The 18,895-nt window shown below is 37.7% G+C and overlaps 1 protein-coding gene across 14 annotated transcripts in view; it reads right to left on the bottom strand.

Annotated features, from left to right (window-relative positions):
* Positions 1-18,895, bottom strand: part of GRIP1 (glutamate receptor interacting protein 1) — a 755,429-nt gene that overhangs the window by 147,908 nt on the left and 588,626 nt on the right. For all 14 annotated transcript variants that reach the window (XM_081589879.1, XM_081589876.1, XM_081589880.1 and 11 more), the window contains 3 exons: positions 17,963-18,108; positions 10,528-10,611; positions 2,128-2,203 (listed from right to left, as the gene is read on the bottom strand). In XM_081589879.1, coding sequence (XP_081446005.1) covers positions 2,128-2,203; positions 10,528-10,611; positions 17,963-18,108 — 306 coding nt within the window. The remainder of the gene's footprint in view (positions 1-2,127; positions 2,204-10,527; positions 10,612-17,962; positions 18,109-18,895) is intronic.

Raw genomic sequence — 18,895 nt, 5'->3', positions numbered from 1 at the left:
AAGAAAATAACGACACAATAGCAAATAACCAAGTCACCCACGATGAACTCTTGGGGTGCAAGAGTAATAAAGGCACATTTTCTCTTTCCTAGGTTTTTTTTTTTTTGCCAAAATGTCTAAAATTGATTTATTAAAGCCCAGGAAATAGCATTCACCTATTTTTCCAAAGCTTGGCGAGCCAGAAAAGCCTGCTGATTCCATTCAATTTATCACCAGTGAACCCAAGCTGGAGAGAGAACGCTGGTGAAAAATTTCCCTAGTCTCTACATTTTCCTACTGATTTATAAGGCCATTTGATGATCATTAAATTGATTCAGTCTCATATTCCCTGGAAAAGGCAGGCAAATACTATTCTCCCTTCTGTAGACACAGACACTCAAGGCAGTGAGAGAAGATGCCTCAGCACAATACTGACATCACTAAAGTGCAGCCAGAGAGGCTTCCAGATTATAACCCTCCAGTGAGGGCGAGTCAACAAAGAAGAGAAAATCAAATGCGGGGATTACAAGTTTAGGCTTTGGGAAGAATAAAAATGATGTCTTAAACATCTTTCACCAAGACAACTCTCTATGTAATTTAACTCTAAAATTTTATCTTAAAATTTTTGGTTTCCTTTATGTGTGTTAGTTGCTCAACCATGTCCGACTCTATACGACTGCATGGACAGTAGCCTGCCAGGCTCCTCTGTCCAAGGAATTCTCCAGGAAAGAACACTGGAGTGGGCTGCCATTTCCTTCTCCAGGGGGTCTTTCCAACCCAGGGATCAAACTTGGGTCTCCTGCATTGCAGGCAAACCATCTGAGCCACCAGGGTTTCCTTTAGTTTTACATTAATTTGGTAAAATGTTCACAAACTAGTAGCCTGCTCTTGACATTTCTGCCAACCCCAACTCGCAATGTTAATAACAAATGGAAATATTCTTAGTTGCTCCAGGAAGAATAATTCACAAAAAAAGCATGAGAAGGAAAAAAAAAGCAACAAAATTTCCCTGGAAATTTTGACTTTGTATTATCCTCCACAAAGGCAAACAACTTTAGCATAGGGGAGAACCCAAGTGTCTTCATATTTTCTTATTTTATATTAAACTTCAAGTTTTTTAAAAAAGTGAGCTAAGAGTATGAGCTTTTAAGGAAAATAAATCTAAATTCCTATCCTAGCTGGCAAGTCATTTAAGCATATGGTTCCTCAGTTCAGTCATCTGTAAAAGTGGATAAAAATACCTCATTTAGTGAATGGTTGTGAGGATAAAATAAGATAATGTCTGCTAAGTACTTAGCACAGTTCTTGGCTCACGGTAATCACTCAACAAGCAGTATTTACTATTATTATTGCTATATCTAGTGCTTATGACAGGTTTTAAAAAATCCATTCTAGGCTGAAACATTTTGTGCAGAGTTGGGGATAATCAGTGCATTTTCCTATTTTTCTCTCCTATCCAGTGGCAGGAGTTGTGTTCCCTACCATTATGGAGCAGACTTTTGTTGTGGGAGGTTAATACAAAGATAAATGTCTCTTGAGACGTATAAGCTGTGTGTTCATTTGGGACTTCCACATCCAAAAGGTTTATGTAGGAAATCTTCAAATTAGCAAGGAAGAAACACTAACACCATAAATATTCCTTCCCTTTTACTAAAAGTCACTTCTAGTCTGACTTTCATAGTCAAGGATGTTGGCAATAGTAAGAGTCAGAACCCCATCATCTATCTTTCCAGGTTAGGAGATTAGCAATTGGAAAGGATACATCTCAAGGACCTGCTGTAAAAGGGCCAGGTGCTTTTTATTAAATGCCTCCAGTATGACAGGCCCCCTGCAATGCACCATAAATCTCTAATCCTTAATAAAACAAAAAACCTTGAAAAGTAGGCATTATCCTCTACATTTTACATTTGGAGGGAACTGAGCAGAGAACTGTTAAGTCACACGCCAAAAACATAGGGTGGTAAGCGTTGAATCTGGGGTCAAACTTACTTTCTTCTGATTCTTCAGCCTGAACACTTTTGTTTTCACATTCCAATGTATTTATTTAATATCTATCTGTTACTATGAAATTTTTAATTCATCAACTTCTCTGCCAAAGTCCCCAGCTTCATTTAGTCTGTTCGGATAGTGACACAGAAAGAAGTTTACCTGTCAGCAGGCCCTCCTGGACGAACACAAGTTATTACAACTGGACGAGATTTATTTCTATCGTCATGTGCTCCCCCTAGCAAAGAAAAGGAATACAGCTTTAAGAAACACTCTTTATTGCTGCCATTAAAAAATCCACTTACAAAATGCCAATGGAGAAACTGAAATACATTTTATTGTTGTGTGAAGGAACATATATGCTTTCTCTCTGGCATACAGTAAAAATCTTACTCATTTTATATAGAATATATTGTTGACGTCAACATTTCCCCACTTCTAACTAAATATGTGGCTGTAATCAGGGGTGAGATATAAAATGCTTAACAGCTAGTATGACAAGAGCATCAAGTAATTACAAATACTAGTCCAGTTAGAACAGCTGTTGGTTATGAACAAAGTGTAGGTGGGTATACCTGGTGCCAACCAATCTGGGCTATAATACAGGTGAGTCTACAATGTGAAATGAAGCAAAAACTAAAGGAAAAGAAAAAAAAACCCAAATATTAAAAAAATTCAAGTGGCCAAAGGGCCTCCATTAAAAATGGGGTGTTCAAAATAAGTATTAGTGCATTCTAAAAGCACTACCTTTTTAGCACCCCCTACATTTTATGTGTTGATGTAACATTTTACATCTTTTTATTTTGTGTATCCCTTAACTAATCTTTGTAGTTATAGCTAATTTTACTACTGCTGTCTTTTAACCTTCATATTCACTTTATAAGTGGTTGATCCATTACCTTTACCATATATTTGACCTTACCTGTGAGATTTTTTTTGTTTCATATATTTTCTTGTCTAGGGCCTTTATATTCATATATTTAGGGCCTTTTTCTAATTAGCTTACAGATGTCCCTTTAACATTTCTTGTAGGGCCAGTTTAGTGGTAATGAACTACTTTTGCTTTTGCTTGTCTGGGAAACTCTCTCTCCTTCAATTTTGACAGTTAACTTTGCCAGGTAGAGTATTCTCGGAAGTTTTTTCCTTTTAACACCTTGAATGTGTTACTTCCTTCAGGCCTGCAAATTTTCTGCTGAAAAATCAACTAATAGTCTTATGGGAGTTCCCTTGTATATAATGAGTGGTCTTTCTCTTTCTGTTGTTAAGCTACTCTCTTTAACTTTTGACAGTTTAATTATAATGATCTTGGCATGAATCTCTTTGGGTTCATCTTGTTTGAGATTCTCTATACTTCCTGGACCTGGATACCTTTCTGTTACCTTCTCCCAGTTAGAAAAAATTTTAGTGACCCTTTTCTTCAAATAACTTTTTTGTCCCTTTCTCTTTCTCTCTTCTCTTTCTGGATGCCTATAATGTCAATGCTAGTACGCTTTATGTTGTTCCACAAGTTCCTTAAGTTATCTTCATTTTTTAAAATTTCTTTTTCTATTCAGTTTGAGTGACTTCCACTACCTTGTCTTCCAGGTTACTTACCTGTTCTTCTGTTTCATCTAGTTTGCTATTCAATCTCTCTAGTGTACTTTTCAGTTCAGTTATTGTATTCTTCAACTCTATGATTTCTGTTTGGTTCCTTATTACATGCTCTTTCTCTTTGTTGAAGTTCTCTCTGTGTTCTTCATTCTTCTCCTGAGTTTGGTGAGCATCTTTATGACCATTACTTTGAATTCTTTATCAGGTGTATTACTTCTCTCCATTTCATTAGGTTTTTTTTTTCTTTTTTCTGAAGTTTTACCTTCTTCCTTCATTTAGAACATTTTCTTCTATTTCCTCATTTTGCTTGACTCTCTCTGTTTCTGTTATTATGCAAAACAGCTATCTCCTCAGTCCTGAAGGACAATCTCTGTCTTGACATGGCCCTCTTATCCTTTTGGGGGAAGCAGGAATTCAGCTACTTCTCCAGTTCTTCTCAGAGTAAACTGTTTTATATGTAACTGTATATTTGGTGTATTTGTGGGAGGAAGTGAGTTCAGGATCTTCTTACCCTGCCATCTTAAACCATCTTCTATCCATTTCCACTTTTTTCACTATTGTTTGTCTGACTTGATTTCCTCATACATCACCATCCTGGCCACCCATCTGGATGGTCTCTAGTTTGCCAGTATTTGACAAATATTAATGTTACCATTAAGAACTTCTTCTTTAATATTTGCCTGGTTGAACAGACTGACATTTCCCATATTTGGTACAGGTAGAGAGATTGACTTAAAGAACCTAGCCTAAGAGAAAAATTAAAAGGCATTCATGGTTCCTGATGAAAGCAAATGTTTCCTTTATGTTCATTTCTATTACAAGTGATTTATTCAGTCTGATTGATTGGTAAAAACTCCATTTCAGTATTTTTTTAAAATTCAGTTTGATGGCTTCTTTGAGCCCCCTTACTTAAAATAAGAAATTCATGACTTTCTCAGAGGAAAATTTTTAATGAAAATTATGACAGTAAGTTACAGCACATGCTTAACCATATTTATATAAATACCATCAGGTAACTTCTTTTTCACAAGGTAATCATAAAAAAATAGGTTTACTTTCCTTTGAAGGGTTTTGATTCAGAAAAAGATAAAGGCTGAAGGCAGCAAGAAACTTTTCCACTATTTTGATTTGAAGGTCCAAATACAAGTTTGTTAACAGTGGATACATGTCAAAATGTGAGAGAGGTAACTCTAAATTACTTGATATGTGACATTTTATCATTATTTGAAATAATGAGCCAAGTTTAGTTTGTGATTCACTTAGATGCTAGATGTTTGGAACTATAAAGCAAAATAAAGACCATTCAGAGCCCACTGGTATTTTAGATCTTGGCTCCTCATTAACATCAACCACCTGGCATGCTTTATTAAAAATATCAGTGCCAGGGACACAGTGTAGACCAACTCTGAATTTGGGCTCCGTATGTTAAATGAGTACACACAGCTACAGTTTTTACAGATAAAAACGACTAGAGAAATTGCCTCATCCAAAGTGAAAAGCAAATTAGGAGTAAGAGAGATTTTTCCTGTTTTTTTAATTTGTCACAAAATGTTATCTATTTTTAAAAATTTTTATTGGACTAGAATTGATTTGCAATGTTGTGTTAGTTTTTGCTGTACATCAAAGTGAATCAATTATACATATACATATATCCACTCTTTTTTTATATACTTTTCCCATATAGGTCGTTTCAGAGTACTAAGTAGAGGTTCCTCTGCTATATAGTGAAAGTGAAAGAGTTCGTCACTCAGTTTTCAACTCTTTGTGACCCCACGGACTGTAGCCCACCAGGCTCCTCTGTCCACGGAATTCTCCAGGCAAGAATACTGGAGTGGGTTGCCATTTCCTTCTCCGGGGATCCTCCCAACCCAGGGATCAAACCCGGGCCTCCGGCATTGCAGGCAGATTCTTTACTTTCTAAGCCACCAGGAAAGCCCTACTGTGTTATACAGTAAGTCCTTATTAGTTACCTACTTTACATATAGGTAACTAATACTTTGACATATAGGTAACAATACTTTGGCCACCTGATGCCCAGAGCCAACTCATTGGAAAAGACCCTGATGTTGGGAAAGATTGAAAGCAGGAGGAGAAGGGGACAACAGATGATGAGATAGTTGGATGGCATCACCAGTTCAATGGACATGAGTTTGAGCAAGCTCTGGGAGATGGTGAAGGACAGGGGAGCTTGGTTTGCTGCAGTCCATGGGGCTGCAAAGAGTCAGACACGGCTGAGCAATTGAAAACCATTTTCCATATAGTAGTGTGTATATATCAGTCCCAATCTCCCAACTTATCTCTCCTCCTTCCTTATCCCCTTGTAACCATAAGTTTGTTTTCTTCATCTGTGACTCTATTTCTGTTTTGTAAATAAGTTCATTGATTTTCTTCCTGTTAATTGAAACCATCTTCTGCTTGATGGCAAAGGAATTAACAGAAATTTAACTCTCTATGATTTAGGTTGGAACATCATTTTTTATTTTATGGGTGCAAGGTTCTACTGTTTATGCAGTCAAGCTTTTTGAATCGTGACATACACTATGAGAAAGGTAATTCGATATATCAGCTAAAGGCCTGGCTTACTGTTAAAAGACCCATCCTAAGTGAGTAAGAAGAAACTCTCTAGCACTAAATGAACATGCTTCACCTGCAATATCTTCCTCTCCTTCCTTCCTGAAATGTCCTGGTATTCCCCATTGATCTAAGTTAAGCTCATATCTCACCTATGCCATAATGTCTGATCTGCCATGACAGCATTTATCCACAATACTTTTTCATTCTGCAACTCTCTTTGTGACTAACCAATAACTCTTTTTTTTTTTTTTTTAATTTTAGTTGGGGGCTAATTACTTTACAATATTGTAGTAGTTTTTGCCATACATTGACATGAATCAGCCATGGGTTTACATGTGTTCCGCTTCCTGGACCCCCCTCCCACCTCCCTCCCCATCCCATCCCTCTGGGTCATCCCATTGCCCCAGTCCTGAGCATTTGTCTCATGCATCGAACATGGAATGGTGTTCTGTTTCACGTATGATAATATACATGTTTCAATGCTATTCTCCCAGAACGTCCCACCCTCACATTTTCCCTCAGAGTCCATAAGACTGTTCTATGCATCTGTGTCTCTTATTCTGTCTCGCATATAGGGTTATCGTTACCATCTTTCAAATTCCATATATATGCATTAGTATACTGTATTGGTGTTTTTCTTTCTGGCTTACTTCACTCTGTATAATGGGCTCCAGTTTCATCCATCTCAATAGAACCGATACAAATGTATTTTTTTTTAATGGCTGAGTAATATTCCATTGTGTATATGTACCACAGCTTCCTTATCCATTCGTCTGCTGATGGACATCTAGGTTGCTTCCATGTCCTGGCTATTGTAAACAGTGCTGCGATGAACATTGGGGTACACGCATCTCTTTCAATTCTGGTTTCCTCGGTGTGTATGCTCAGCAGTGGGATTGCTGGGTCATATGGCAGTTCTGTTCCCAGTTTTTTAAGGAATCTCCACACTGTTCTCCATAGTGGCTGTACTAGTTTGCATTCCCACCAACAGTGTAAGAGGGTTCCCTTTTCTCCACACCCTTTCCAGCATTTATTGCTTGTAGACTTTTGGATAGCAGCCATTCTGACTGGTGTAAAATGGTACCTCATTGTGGTTTTGATTTGCATTTCTCTAATAATGAGTGATGTTGAGCATCTTTTCATGTGTTTGTTAGCCATCTGTATGTCTTCTTTGGAGAAATGTCTGTTTAGTTCTTTGGCCCATTTTTTGATTGGGTTGTTTATTTTTCTGGAATTCAGCTGCAGGAGTTGCTTGTATATTTTTGAGATTAATTGTTTGTCTGTTGCTTCGTTTGCTATTATTTTCTCCCATTCTGAAGGCTATCTTTTCACCTTGCTTATAGTTTCCTTTGTTGTGCAAAAGCTTTTAATTTTAATTAGGTCCCATTTGTTTATTTTTGCTTTTATTTCCAGTATTCTGGGAGGTGGATCATGGAGGATCCTGCTGTGATTTATGTCGGAGAGTGTTTTGCCTATGTTTTCCTCTAGGAGTTTTATAGTTTCTGGTCTTACGTTTAGATCTTTAATCCATTTTGAGTTTATTTTCGTGTATGGTGTTAGGAAGTGTTCTAGTTTCATTCTTTTACAAGTTAACCAATAACTCTTAAGGGATGGGTACTGGCCACCTTTTGAGCATGGAAAACCCTCCAGATGGGCCTCAAATTGTTTTCAAATATAAGTTCTTTATTTATGCTCGTTAAAAATTAGGCAAAATTTGACAAATTTTCGTGTTCAACCAACATACTAAGGGAGTTATTACAACCTACAAAAATCTGGTACTCATAAACTAAAGGGTTCCCTAGTGGCTCAGACAGTAAAGAATCTGCCTGCAATGCAGGAGAACCTGGGTTCGATACCTGGGTCGGGAAGATCCATGGAGAAGAGAATGGCTGTGCATTCCAGTATTCTTGCCTGGAGAATTCCATGGACAGAGGAGCCTGGTGGGCTACAGTCCATGGGGCCACAAAGAGGTGGACATGACTGAGTGACATAAACTAAAATTGGCTCATTATTACTAAGGCTTTATAACCAGTACAATACCAAGAAGTCTAATGTCCACACAAATCTAGGCATCATTCATCCATTCTTTCATTTATTAAATGCCTATGATGTACTAGGTAGGTGTCTAGGCTCATATTCTAAAATCTCTTACTAAGCATGAACACACAGATATTTGAAATTCCTGCAAACGGTGGGAAGGACATCTGTTACCATCATACCATCAGTTGTCTTGAGGTGACTGTAGATTGAAATTGCTTCTATTCTTTTTAGTTCTTAAACGATAAATTACTGTTGGTTTAGCTCTTTCATTAGCAATTTGATTTGTTATTGATTAACCAGACAGCAACTAGTGATGAATATTTGCACCAGCACTATTTTTTACCGCAGCATTTCAATAATTAGACTTACAAGCATGTGATTCAAGTGTACCTCTCTTTCATACTTATATTGAAAAACTAGATTTGAATATACCACCCTCCAGGCTAAAATTACTTGTACACTGACTTTTCATTACATTCGTCTAATTTTTTACACAGAAATTTGAAAATGGTTAAGGTAAATTATCTTGGGGTTTGTGGCTCCACCTAAATGTAGGACTAGGTCAGTAAAGTATAATAACTACTGGTCTAAATCACTTAGTGGGATCCTAGTTGCCTGTTTTCTCTAATACTCATTTGGGCATTATATCAACTTATGCCTTAAAATTCACTGGACTGTAATTTCCTGTGGATCGGGGTTCTGTCTCATGACTCTACCGTACTCTGCCCTATGCCGACATGTTGACATGTCCTTAATGAATATTTGATTGATTGATTTGCTACATGACTGACACAGAATTGAACCTAATGCCTAAAGCTTAGTCATCTAAGGCAAGTTTGTATAATGAATACATCTCTTTCATTCCTTACAATTAGTTAATTTTAATTAACGTCAAAAATGTTGATAGAATTTTGCTGCTGGTGAAGTACAAAATGTAATAGGTAAAAACAACAACAAAAAAAATCAGGAAATGTTAAAAAAAAATTCCTGATGCTTACCTAGTTTCCTATTGAACCTCACTGTCATACTAGAAATTGTGAGTTGTTAATGCATGTGTAGACTTTAAGGATGAAATTGCTAATAATAAAAGAAAACATTAAAAGCCAGCATTGTAGCTCAGAATTAATTGTCCAGTAGATTGTTCTATGCATCTGTGTCTCTTATTCTGTCTCGCATATAGGGTTATCGTTACCATCTTTCAAATTCCATATATATGCATTAGTATACTGTATTGGTGTTTTTCTTTCTGGCTAGAACAATCTTATGGACTCTGAGGGAGAATGTGAGGGTGGGACGTTCTGGGAGAATAGCATTGAAACATGTATATTATCATATGTGAAACAGAACACCATTCCATGTTCGATGCATGAGACAAATGCTCAGGGCTGGGGCAATGGGATGACCCAGAGGGATGGGATGGGGAGGGAGGTGGGTGGGGGGTCCAGGAGGGGGAACACATGTAAACCCATGGCTGATTCATGTCAATGTATGGCAAAAACTATTACAATATTGTAAAGTAATTAGCCCCCAACTAAAATAAATAAATTTATTTAAAAAAAATTATTGTCCAGTAGACAAACTGTGGACAAAATTTCACCTGAAATATTTATATTAATATCATTCAAAAATAAGATGAACTGATGTACCGAGGTGCTCAAGGGATTAGATTATCTGCAATTCCTTTTTAGAAAGCTACAATAACAAAATGTATTTTAGGAAAAAATACTTTAAACAAAGTTGCTGAACCCTAGTGTATTCAATCAAATCAAGCAATATTCACCAACATTTTGACTCAATGATAAATGATATGGAAAAATATATAAGGGAAGCAAAAGACATGTTGACAACTGGCAAATCAGCAGGATGACTATGAATTGACAAGGTTTACAAACAATGACTTCTTACTGTGTATTAATGAGCTGAAATAAATTAGCTAGATCATTTGGACTCCATTTTGATTCCCAATTATTGCTTTATTTCTTTAAAGAAAAATGGGTGCAAAATTATAAGGTAACTTTGTGTGTGTGTGTATTAGTCACTCAGTTGTGTCTGACTCTTTGTGACTCCATGGACTGTAGCCCACCAGGCTCCTCTATCCATGGAATTCTCCAGGCAAGAATACCGGAATGGGTTGCCATCCCCTACTCCAAGGGATCTTCCTGACCCAGGGATCAAACCTGGGTCTCCTGTACTGCAGGCAGATTCTTTGCCATCTGAGCCATCAGGGAAGACATAAGGTAACTTAAGGCACTGAAAACATTAGTTTTTTTGAAATGACTTTCTTGTTTACTCCCAACAGTTCAATGACAAATTCTCCAAGAACTTCTGATGGTTCTATTTTCTAACTGTCACACATACCTCGTATTACAAAACCGAAGGTATTTCCTTCTTTATGTAATGTGACTTCCACTGTTCGGAAAATAACACTCGATCCTTGAACAGCTGAAAACAGGAAAAAGAGAGGGAAATAAGTCTTATTTCATAATAACATTTCTAGATTTTTTTTTGATAGGAATAAAACACTACAGATTTCTTGTTGCAAAAATTCTTATTGAGTAATTAAACAGTTAAAAAAATCGTTTTTAAAGAAAATATTAGAAAAAAATTAGAATGACATACAAATATCATAAAATAGCTGTCTGCATAAATGACTTATATAATTAAGGTCCAGGTGGAATCAAAACCAGAGATACTGCCTTTCCTCCTGTGTAGCCAGTTTTTAGAGCATAATATTCACATTGTTAAACTCTATATAACAAGACAGATTATCTTCATGTGATAAATAGAATTGTTTTCCTTTTGTATTATGCAAAAGTTATACAATTTTTGTAAAACTTACAAAATAATTAATGGTTTATATTTATTTTTCTTTTTTATTACTTGCAAAGTTTTATAAAAAGAACACATCTGAGTATCATCCTAATTGGTGATGACAACTGGATAATACTCATAAAACATAACTGTTCTTGAGTAACTAATAATTATCTTTTTTTGCAGCTAGCACAAGAAGAAAAGTATTACTCTCAGATTGCCATTAATAGGTTAAGCTGATGCAAATTGATTTTCTGACATGATGCATAGCAATTAAACAAAGACATCAACAACCCAAATGAAACTTGGAGAATAAAAGAAATTTGAAGTACATTCAAAATATTACTACTACCTAATAAAATAAAGATCTACTTAATTTTACTTGATATCATCATGCTTAGGTTATGTTTGCCTGGTTATTGCTCTCATTTCACAAAATGAAATTGCATTGCCAAGTTGCTATCTCTAATTACATTATACACAGTATGAGGAGATAAGTTATATTATGAGTTTCCCTGGTGGCTCAGAAGATAAAGAGTCCATCTGCAATGCAGGAGAACTGGGTTTGATCCCTGGGTCAGGAATAACCTCTGGAGAAGGGAATGGCTCCCCACTCCACTATCAACAAGAAACTTCTAGGCAAAATTTAAAGGCATCTTTGAAAAGAACATTTCTTGCCACTGATAGGAATAAAAAATAATTTTAATTAAGTGTTAATTATAATTACTTTTTAATTATCATAAATTATGAATCCTGAAAGGAGTGGACACGATTATGAACAGCACACAGTTAAATTCACAAAACTGGACACATGCAGCCTGAACACAAAGTACAATAAGGACTTGGATCTGCTAAAAAGCAATATAAATCTACAGCTTAACAAAATGTTTTGGTATACTGCTGATTTAATTAAATGTCATATTCTTGCTACCAGGGGAATTTCAGTTTATTCTAATCAGCTAGGAGCAGTGCATACAAATAGTCAAAAGAATTGAGATACAGTTTTAATTAAATTAAAAAAAAACTGAGTTCAAACCGAACATTTTCTTATTTCCATGACCCAACAAGCCACTTGAAGAAACTGGTTAAGAACATGATCTTTCTGTTCTATTAAGGAAAAGATATGGGGAGAAATAATTAATGAGCATCTACGGAATGTTTTCTGTGTGCCAGAAACTCTGAAAGTGGTTTACAAATTGTATTTCATTTAATCATTAAATCAACTTTCAATTATACACAACCAAATTCTAATTCTGGGCCACCTGTCCTTGTTGGCTGAATGTCTGTTCTGGGGATGCAAAGCACTGTAATTTTAATTTTGCTTGAACTAAATCTTGCCCACCACAAAATCTTACAATCAAATCTAAAGTCAATATAAAGACTTTGGGGATTATTTACAGCTTTAGATTATCCACACTGTTGCTCTTCATCATGTGCAAAGAAAAAATGGGAATGCTGACTACATTTTAATATACTTAATGAAATAGATTTGGTCTTTATAATTTATATTTGTGTGACTGGCTCTTGGTGACTGAGGTTTCATATTCAGCACCAGACAGCCTGTTTGGCCATGTGAATTCTACTCATAACTTCACACATGTGTGTGGATGCAGAGATCCAATTAAGGGGCTTACCCAAAGAATCAAACTGAGCACATAAAAGGCCGAGGTAGAACCAATTTTCTAATGCAACAATACCACTCCTCAGTATTTTAGTTGTTCTGGCGCTCCCTGTTTCTATATGTGCACATGCATGTATTTCTATACCATAAAGTGACACTCTATTTTATTATGGTAGGTTTGGTTTTTCTCAATTATATACTACTCCCCCGCCTCCCCAACCCCTATACCTACAGGAGAATAGGAATCGTGCACTTTCCTACCTCATTATGTTGGTTTTGCCTAGCTAACTGGCTTTGGCCAATGGGGTGTTAGGGGACGTGAGCAGAGTCTGCAAATGTGCTCCTGTGGTTAGGCTTGTCTTGTATTCCTTCTGCAGCTGGCCCAGGAAGAGCTTCCTTTGGGTCGCTGATGTTCCCTCAGACTACATCCCCTAATGAACCATGTGGAGAAGACCTGCAATGACCCTCTGTCCCCCCAACCATATCATCATCATCACCATTGTCATCATCATCTATCACCTTTCTATCTCTCTTAGAATTAGACATGATAAGTAACCAGGCTGTCACAGAGACATGCCTTAACACATTTATTTGAATTATGGAAGAACTCCTTCTGATAAAAAGCTAGTCTGATTTAGCTGATGGTTTAGCGGCGAGGACTGCCTTTGACAATAAAATTCCATGGCAGACATTTTTCATAAAACAAATGAGGTAAATCTGTAGCTCTAAGATTTGAATGGAAATGGTATTTAAAGATGTATAAAATAAACCTCACGCTAAAATTATATGCTGTCTAACTACTAAAGCTTATCATAAAGAATTTTAGGTGTAAACTAAAAAGTGGATGAGAATTAGGTAATATTTCAAAATTCTTTAGGGATTATGGGAACAAAAAATTTGAAGCCCCTCCTCTAGACCAACTTTGAACATACAAATGCTCAAAATACAGTCTGGTAACATTCTCTCTAAATACAGTCTCGAAATACCACATAATTCTAGAGTCGAAAAGAACTCGAAAGCTCATAGAGATCGACTATTTCATTGTCATTAAGAAACTGCGTATCAGAAAACGGGAGTTGCTTACCCAGGGCTGCAATTCCATTTTTCTTCTATCTGCTCTCTTTCTGTATCACTTTCTCTCTTTCTCCGTCTCTCTCATTCTCACACGCACACACACACACACACACACACACACACACACACTCATCCAATTCCTGCTGGACTATGGGGCTGGCTAAGCCTCAGATTGCTGTGATTCTTGACAGAGTTACAGTCTTGGCCTTGGGTGGCCTATCTTTCAGCAGGCAGCTCTCTCCCTGGGGCCTGGCCTGTGCCTGCTCTAGCTGTCTGAGCTCAGTGAAAGGGAGGCTTATTAATCCCTTCGATCTCCCTGAACACAAAGATCTTATTAATTTATCTAAACATAATAGAAAGAGACAGAGATAATCCTTGGCGAATAGACCTCTGCTATCTGATTTCTACTAAAAACTTCACACTTTTGTGTTTAAAAATATTTTCTCTTTTTCCATCAGCTTTATCGTGTGAGGGAGAAAAGGCAGGTGTAATCACCCAGTCAGGAGAGGTTTTAACCCCTGGATATTTCTGATGTCCACCTTCTCCTCTTTAACTCTACTAATGCTATATTTATTCAGAGTATTACCTCCCTTTTGGAAAACTGTAACAGCCTGGGGGCTTATATCTTCCATTTGACCTCTTAAAATAAGTCTAAAAACTCTGATCTGAGGGGTTTCCCTGGTGGTCCAGTGGTTAAGACTCCATGCTTCCACTGCTGGGCGCACGGGTTTGATACCTCGTTGGGAAACTAAGATCCTACAAGCTGTGCGGCACAGCCAAAACATGAGAATAAACCAAAACCAAAACCAAAACTCTGATCTGAGGATGGTGCTCCTTGGCCTTAAAAACCTTAAAAAAAAGGCTCTTCATTGCCCACCATTCACGGCTTACAAGGCCCTCCTTCACTTCGCTCCTCATTGACCTCGTCCCTCTGAGGCCCTCTCTTTCCTTTTGTGTTCCAGTAATTCCAAACTGGAGATTCAACCTGTGAACTGGACTATCTTCATACTTCCTTGCCATACCCTATGCCTAGAATGTTAGTCTTCCTACTGGACCTGCATAAATGCCTTCTAATCTACTGTGAAATCCCTAGCTCTGGACAACCCAAAATGCTCAGCAAATCTCCACAACTGCCTTAACCTGACAGCAATACTAAGAGTTCCTCTTAGGAACAGGTTGTGTTTTTTTTGATATGCATGTACACAGTAGAATAAAAATGCTTAATCAAAGAGCATTAACTCTAGATATTTGACTCCTCTTAACCTCTAGGCAGTGGTTTAAGATAGTGATTTCAAAACAAACTGACTTTAAGTTCAAGAAAACACAGTACTTTCAGTATAATAATAACAACAACAATAACAATGGTAATATGGCTAAGATACACTATGGCTTACTGAGTCTGTGCTTATGCTCTAAATAGATGATTACAGCCTTGAAATCTTACAAAAATTCTACATCCATTACAGTCATTTTATAGCTGAGAAACCTATAGCTCAGCAAACTTATTAATAATTTCCCCAAAGTCACAAAGCTAGAAAGGGACAAAACTGACACTTAACTAGTGACACAGTTCAAGCTCTCAACACTCTATTTTACTGCTAGCTTTTACTGAAAATGAAAAACGCTGTAGCAAAGTTTTAGAACTCAGATTCCAATTGATTTTGTTATAAAATCACCATGAGATTTTCGGTGTTTGATTTTATGTTAAGAATAAGAACTCGTGATTGGTATGTATTATACATCTCTCTGAGTGCTATCTCCTAATCCCAAAGCCTCAAACATCATCTCTAGTCCCATTACTCTTAAATTTACATTTCTACTCTAGATCTTTCTCACAAATGCTAAACTGTATCTCCGGCATTTTCTTGACATTTTCTCTTAGCAGGTCAAATAGGCACCTCAAGTGTAGTATTTTAAACAATGAACGTCTTTAAAAAAATTTTTTTTTTAATTTTATTTATTTAGTTTGGCCATGCTGCACAGCTTGTGCAATCTGAGCTTCCCCAGTCAGGTATCGAACCTGGGAACCCTGCACTGCAAGCACAGATGCCTAATCACTGGACCACAAGGCAATTCCCTCCACCAATGAACTTCTGATCTTCTCCTCACAAGACAGCTCTGCCCACTTTCTTATCTGCCCCCATTAATGGCAACTCCATCCTTCCAGTTGCTCAGGCTTAAAATCTTCTGATGGTCCTTGACTTTTCTCTTTCTCCAGGTGCTCAGTCGGTCAGTAGTATCTGACTCTTTGTGACCCCATGGACTGTAGCCCGCCAGGCTCCTCTGTCCATGGGGATTCTCCAGGCAAGAACACAGGGGATCTTCCCAGCCTAGGGATTGAACCAGGGTCTCCTGCATTGCAGGCAGATTCTTTACCAGCTGAGCTACCAGAGAAGCCCCCTCTTTCTGCATAACCCACATTAAATTCATCAGGAAATCCTGTTGGTTCTGTCTTCAAAATAGATGGGGAATATAAGTGCTTTTCACCATTTCTTCTACCATCCTTCACCTGGATCACTGCAATAGTCCTCCAAATGGTATCCCAAGCTTCTACCTTTGACTCTGCAGTCTATTCTCAACACAGCAGCCAGAGGAGCCTTTGAAAACCTTAATCAGATCATGTCACTCCTCTGCCCAAACCATACAATGCTTTCCTGCATCATTCAGAGCAACACTTAAGGTCCCTCCATTGGCCTACATGGATGCTCTATCCTTTACACTTCTTACCACCTCCCCCACTTCTCTTCACGCTTACTCTGTTCCAGCCACACTGTCCTTCTTTATGTTTCTAGAACTATGCCAGATTATTCCTGCCTTTTGATTTTAGCACTGGCATTTTCTTGTTTCTGGAACTCTTTTAACTCAGAAAAACATATAGCTAATTTCCTCACCTCCTTCAACTCACTGATTAATGTCACTTTCTCAGTGAAACTGTTCCTAACCACTCTACTTAAAATTGCAATCCCACTCCCAGCCCACACTCCCAACACCTCTCCTTGCTTAATTATTTTCCCCCACAGCATTCATGACCCCTAACATTCATACTACATACAGCTGATCCTTGAACAACATGATTTGAACAGTGTGGGTTCATGTACCTGTGGATTTTTTCAATATTAAATCCTATAGTACTGCACCATACCTGGTTGGTTGAATCTAGGATATGGAAGAACCTTGGTTTTGGAGGAATCATATATATGCAGGGTCAAATATAAGTTGTGCATTGATTTTCAACTGCAAGGAGGACTGGCACTTCTAACCCCCCTCATTGTTTAAGGATCAATTGTAATTAACTTATTTATTGTGGTTTTATTTTATTTTCTGTCTTCCTCTAGTAGTAGTAGTAGTAGTGCTAGTCTTGTTAGTCGTGTTTGACTCTTTGCGATCCCATGGACTGGGGCTTGCCAGACTCCTCTGTCCATGGAATTCTCCAGGCAAGAATACTGGAGTTGGCTGCCATTTCCTCCTCCAGATGATTTTCCCAACCAAGGGATGGAACCAGGGTCTCCTGCACTGAGGCAGATTCTTTACCATCTGCAGCACCAGGGAAGTCCCTCCTAGAGAGTAAATTCTACTGACTTTCATTGGGGGACAGGCTGGAACACGGTAATGCTCAATAAGTCATCACTAAACAAATGAATTATCACTGATTATTAATAATCAATCTCAGGTCTCAGTAGCACAGAAGAGCAAAGCTCTGACTTCGGTGCCTACTAATTTGGGAAAACATATTTAACTTAAGCATCTGTAAAATGAGAATAATAATAATAATAATGCCTACCTTATATAGTTTTGATTGATTTGTATATGTGTTATTTATCAAACATTTTTATATTGCCAGGTACTGTCCTGAATGCTTTACAAATGCTAACTCATTTAATCCTCATAACAGATCCATGAGTAATATCATAGGTTACTAATATCATCCCCATTTTTCAGATGTGCAAAGTGAAACAAAGGAAGCTTAAGTAACTTTCTCAAAGGCATGCAGCTAGTAAAAACTGGAGCTACGAATTGACTGTCTATTTGACACTGAAGTTTAGCTCTGATGTTCACAGATGGCTTTAATGCAACACAGTCCTAGATAATTTCATCATCATTTATGCTCTTTTACATTCTTTCAGAGTAGGCGATAGAAATTCAGATAATTTTTTAAATATTAAGAAAGTATGCTCTGCCATTCCTGTAAGAAGACAATGATGGCAAAAGAGAGGGAAAAAAATGAGAACCAAGAGTTTGAGGCAAAAACATGGTGCAGCTGTTCTGCCTCTGGCCGTGATGACTTACAGACTGGCGGCAGCTCATACTCCACCTCCAGAACCACTCTTTCCCCGACATTCTTCAGCAAGCTGATTATCTCATCGTGGCGGAATTTGGCCAGGTTGATGCCATTCACTGCTTTGATGTAGTCACCCACATCCAGCTGATCACTTCTGCAAAACAAAGAGTCGCTTCAGTGGAGCTCTCCTCCCCGTGGGCTAGTCTGATCATGTTTCCCACTTTGCTATCATGGATAAACACGCAAGCCCAGAAGGCCGACACAGCAGGGTCTCTGCCTCCCAGGATGTGGCTGGTTTCTAAGGGCAGGAGTGCAGCTGAGGGTGGAGGAGACGCTCAGGGATCCCTCTCACTCATGCTGACTGTATACTTTCCAAGTACTCTACTGCATCTGCTGCTATCTCTGAGTTTTTTTCCTAAGCCTTTACTTCTTTTATTTTTAAAGAGCATCAAAAAGTGAAATAAAGAGAAAATTATCTTTAGTTGCTCTGCCCCTAAAGAGCTGGTTCTCCAGGGGCAGATTATCTGTATCCTGGACACACTAGAAGTTTTCCTTTCTTTTCATTCCCTTTCAATGTTGCTGCTTGCCTTTTGGACATTTCACCTCTTTCGATATCTTCACTAGAAGTATGTCCAGGGCTATACAGAAGGTCATTTTATTTTGCTATTTATTGCTTATAGCAGGACTGATTTTAAAAAGTATCAGTGAAGATTCAGTAACAGGGATTCAGTAACAAACTCCTCTCTGCTCACCATCATAATAGAACTGTGGCTACTTTGGGGCGTTTAGTCAAACTCTACTTCTAAACCAAGAGCAGGCAGCAAGACCAATGACAGGACTTAATTCAATAATATGTTCTCCCCAGATAAAAATAATGAATTCATTTGTTTTACATTAGCCCAGCTCCAATCATTCTCTCTTCAGAACCTCCATAATCCTCT

The sequence above is a fragment of the Giraffa tippelskirchi genome, chromosome 4 (genome assembly GCF_054371585.1).
Source record: "Giraffa tippelskirchi isolate mGirTip1 chromosome 4, T2T-mGirTip1v1.2.pri, whole genome shotgun sequence".
Taxonomy (NCBI): domain Eukaryota; kingdom Metazoa; phylum Chordata; class Mammalia; order Artiodactyla; family Giraffidae; genus Giraffa; species Giraffa tippelskirchi.
The sequence above is the reverse complement of the archived record's forward strand: the minus strand, read 5'-3'. Positions and strand labels throughout refer to the sequence as shown.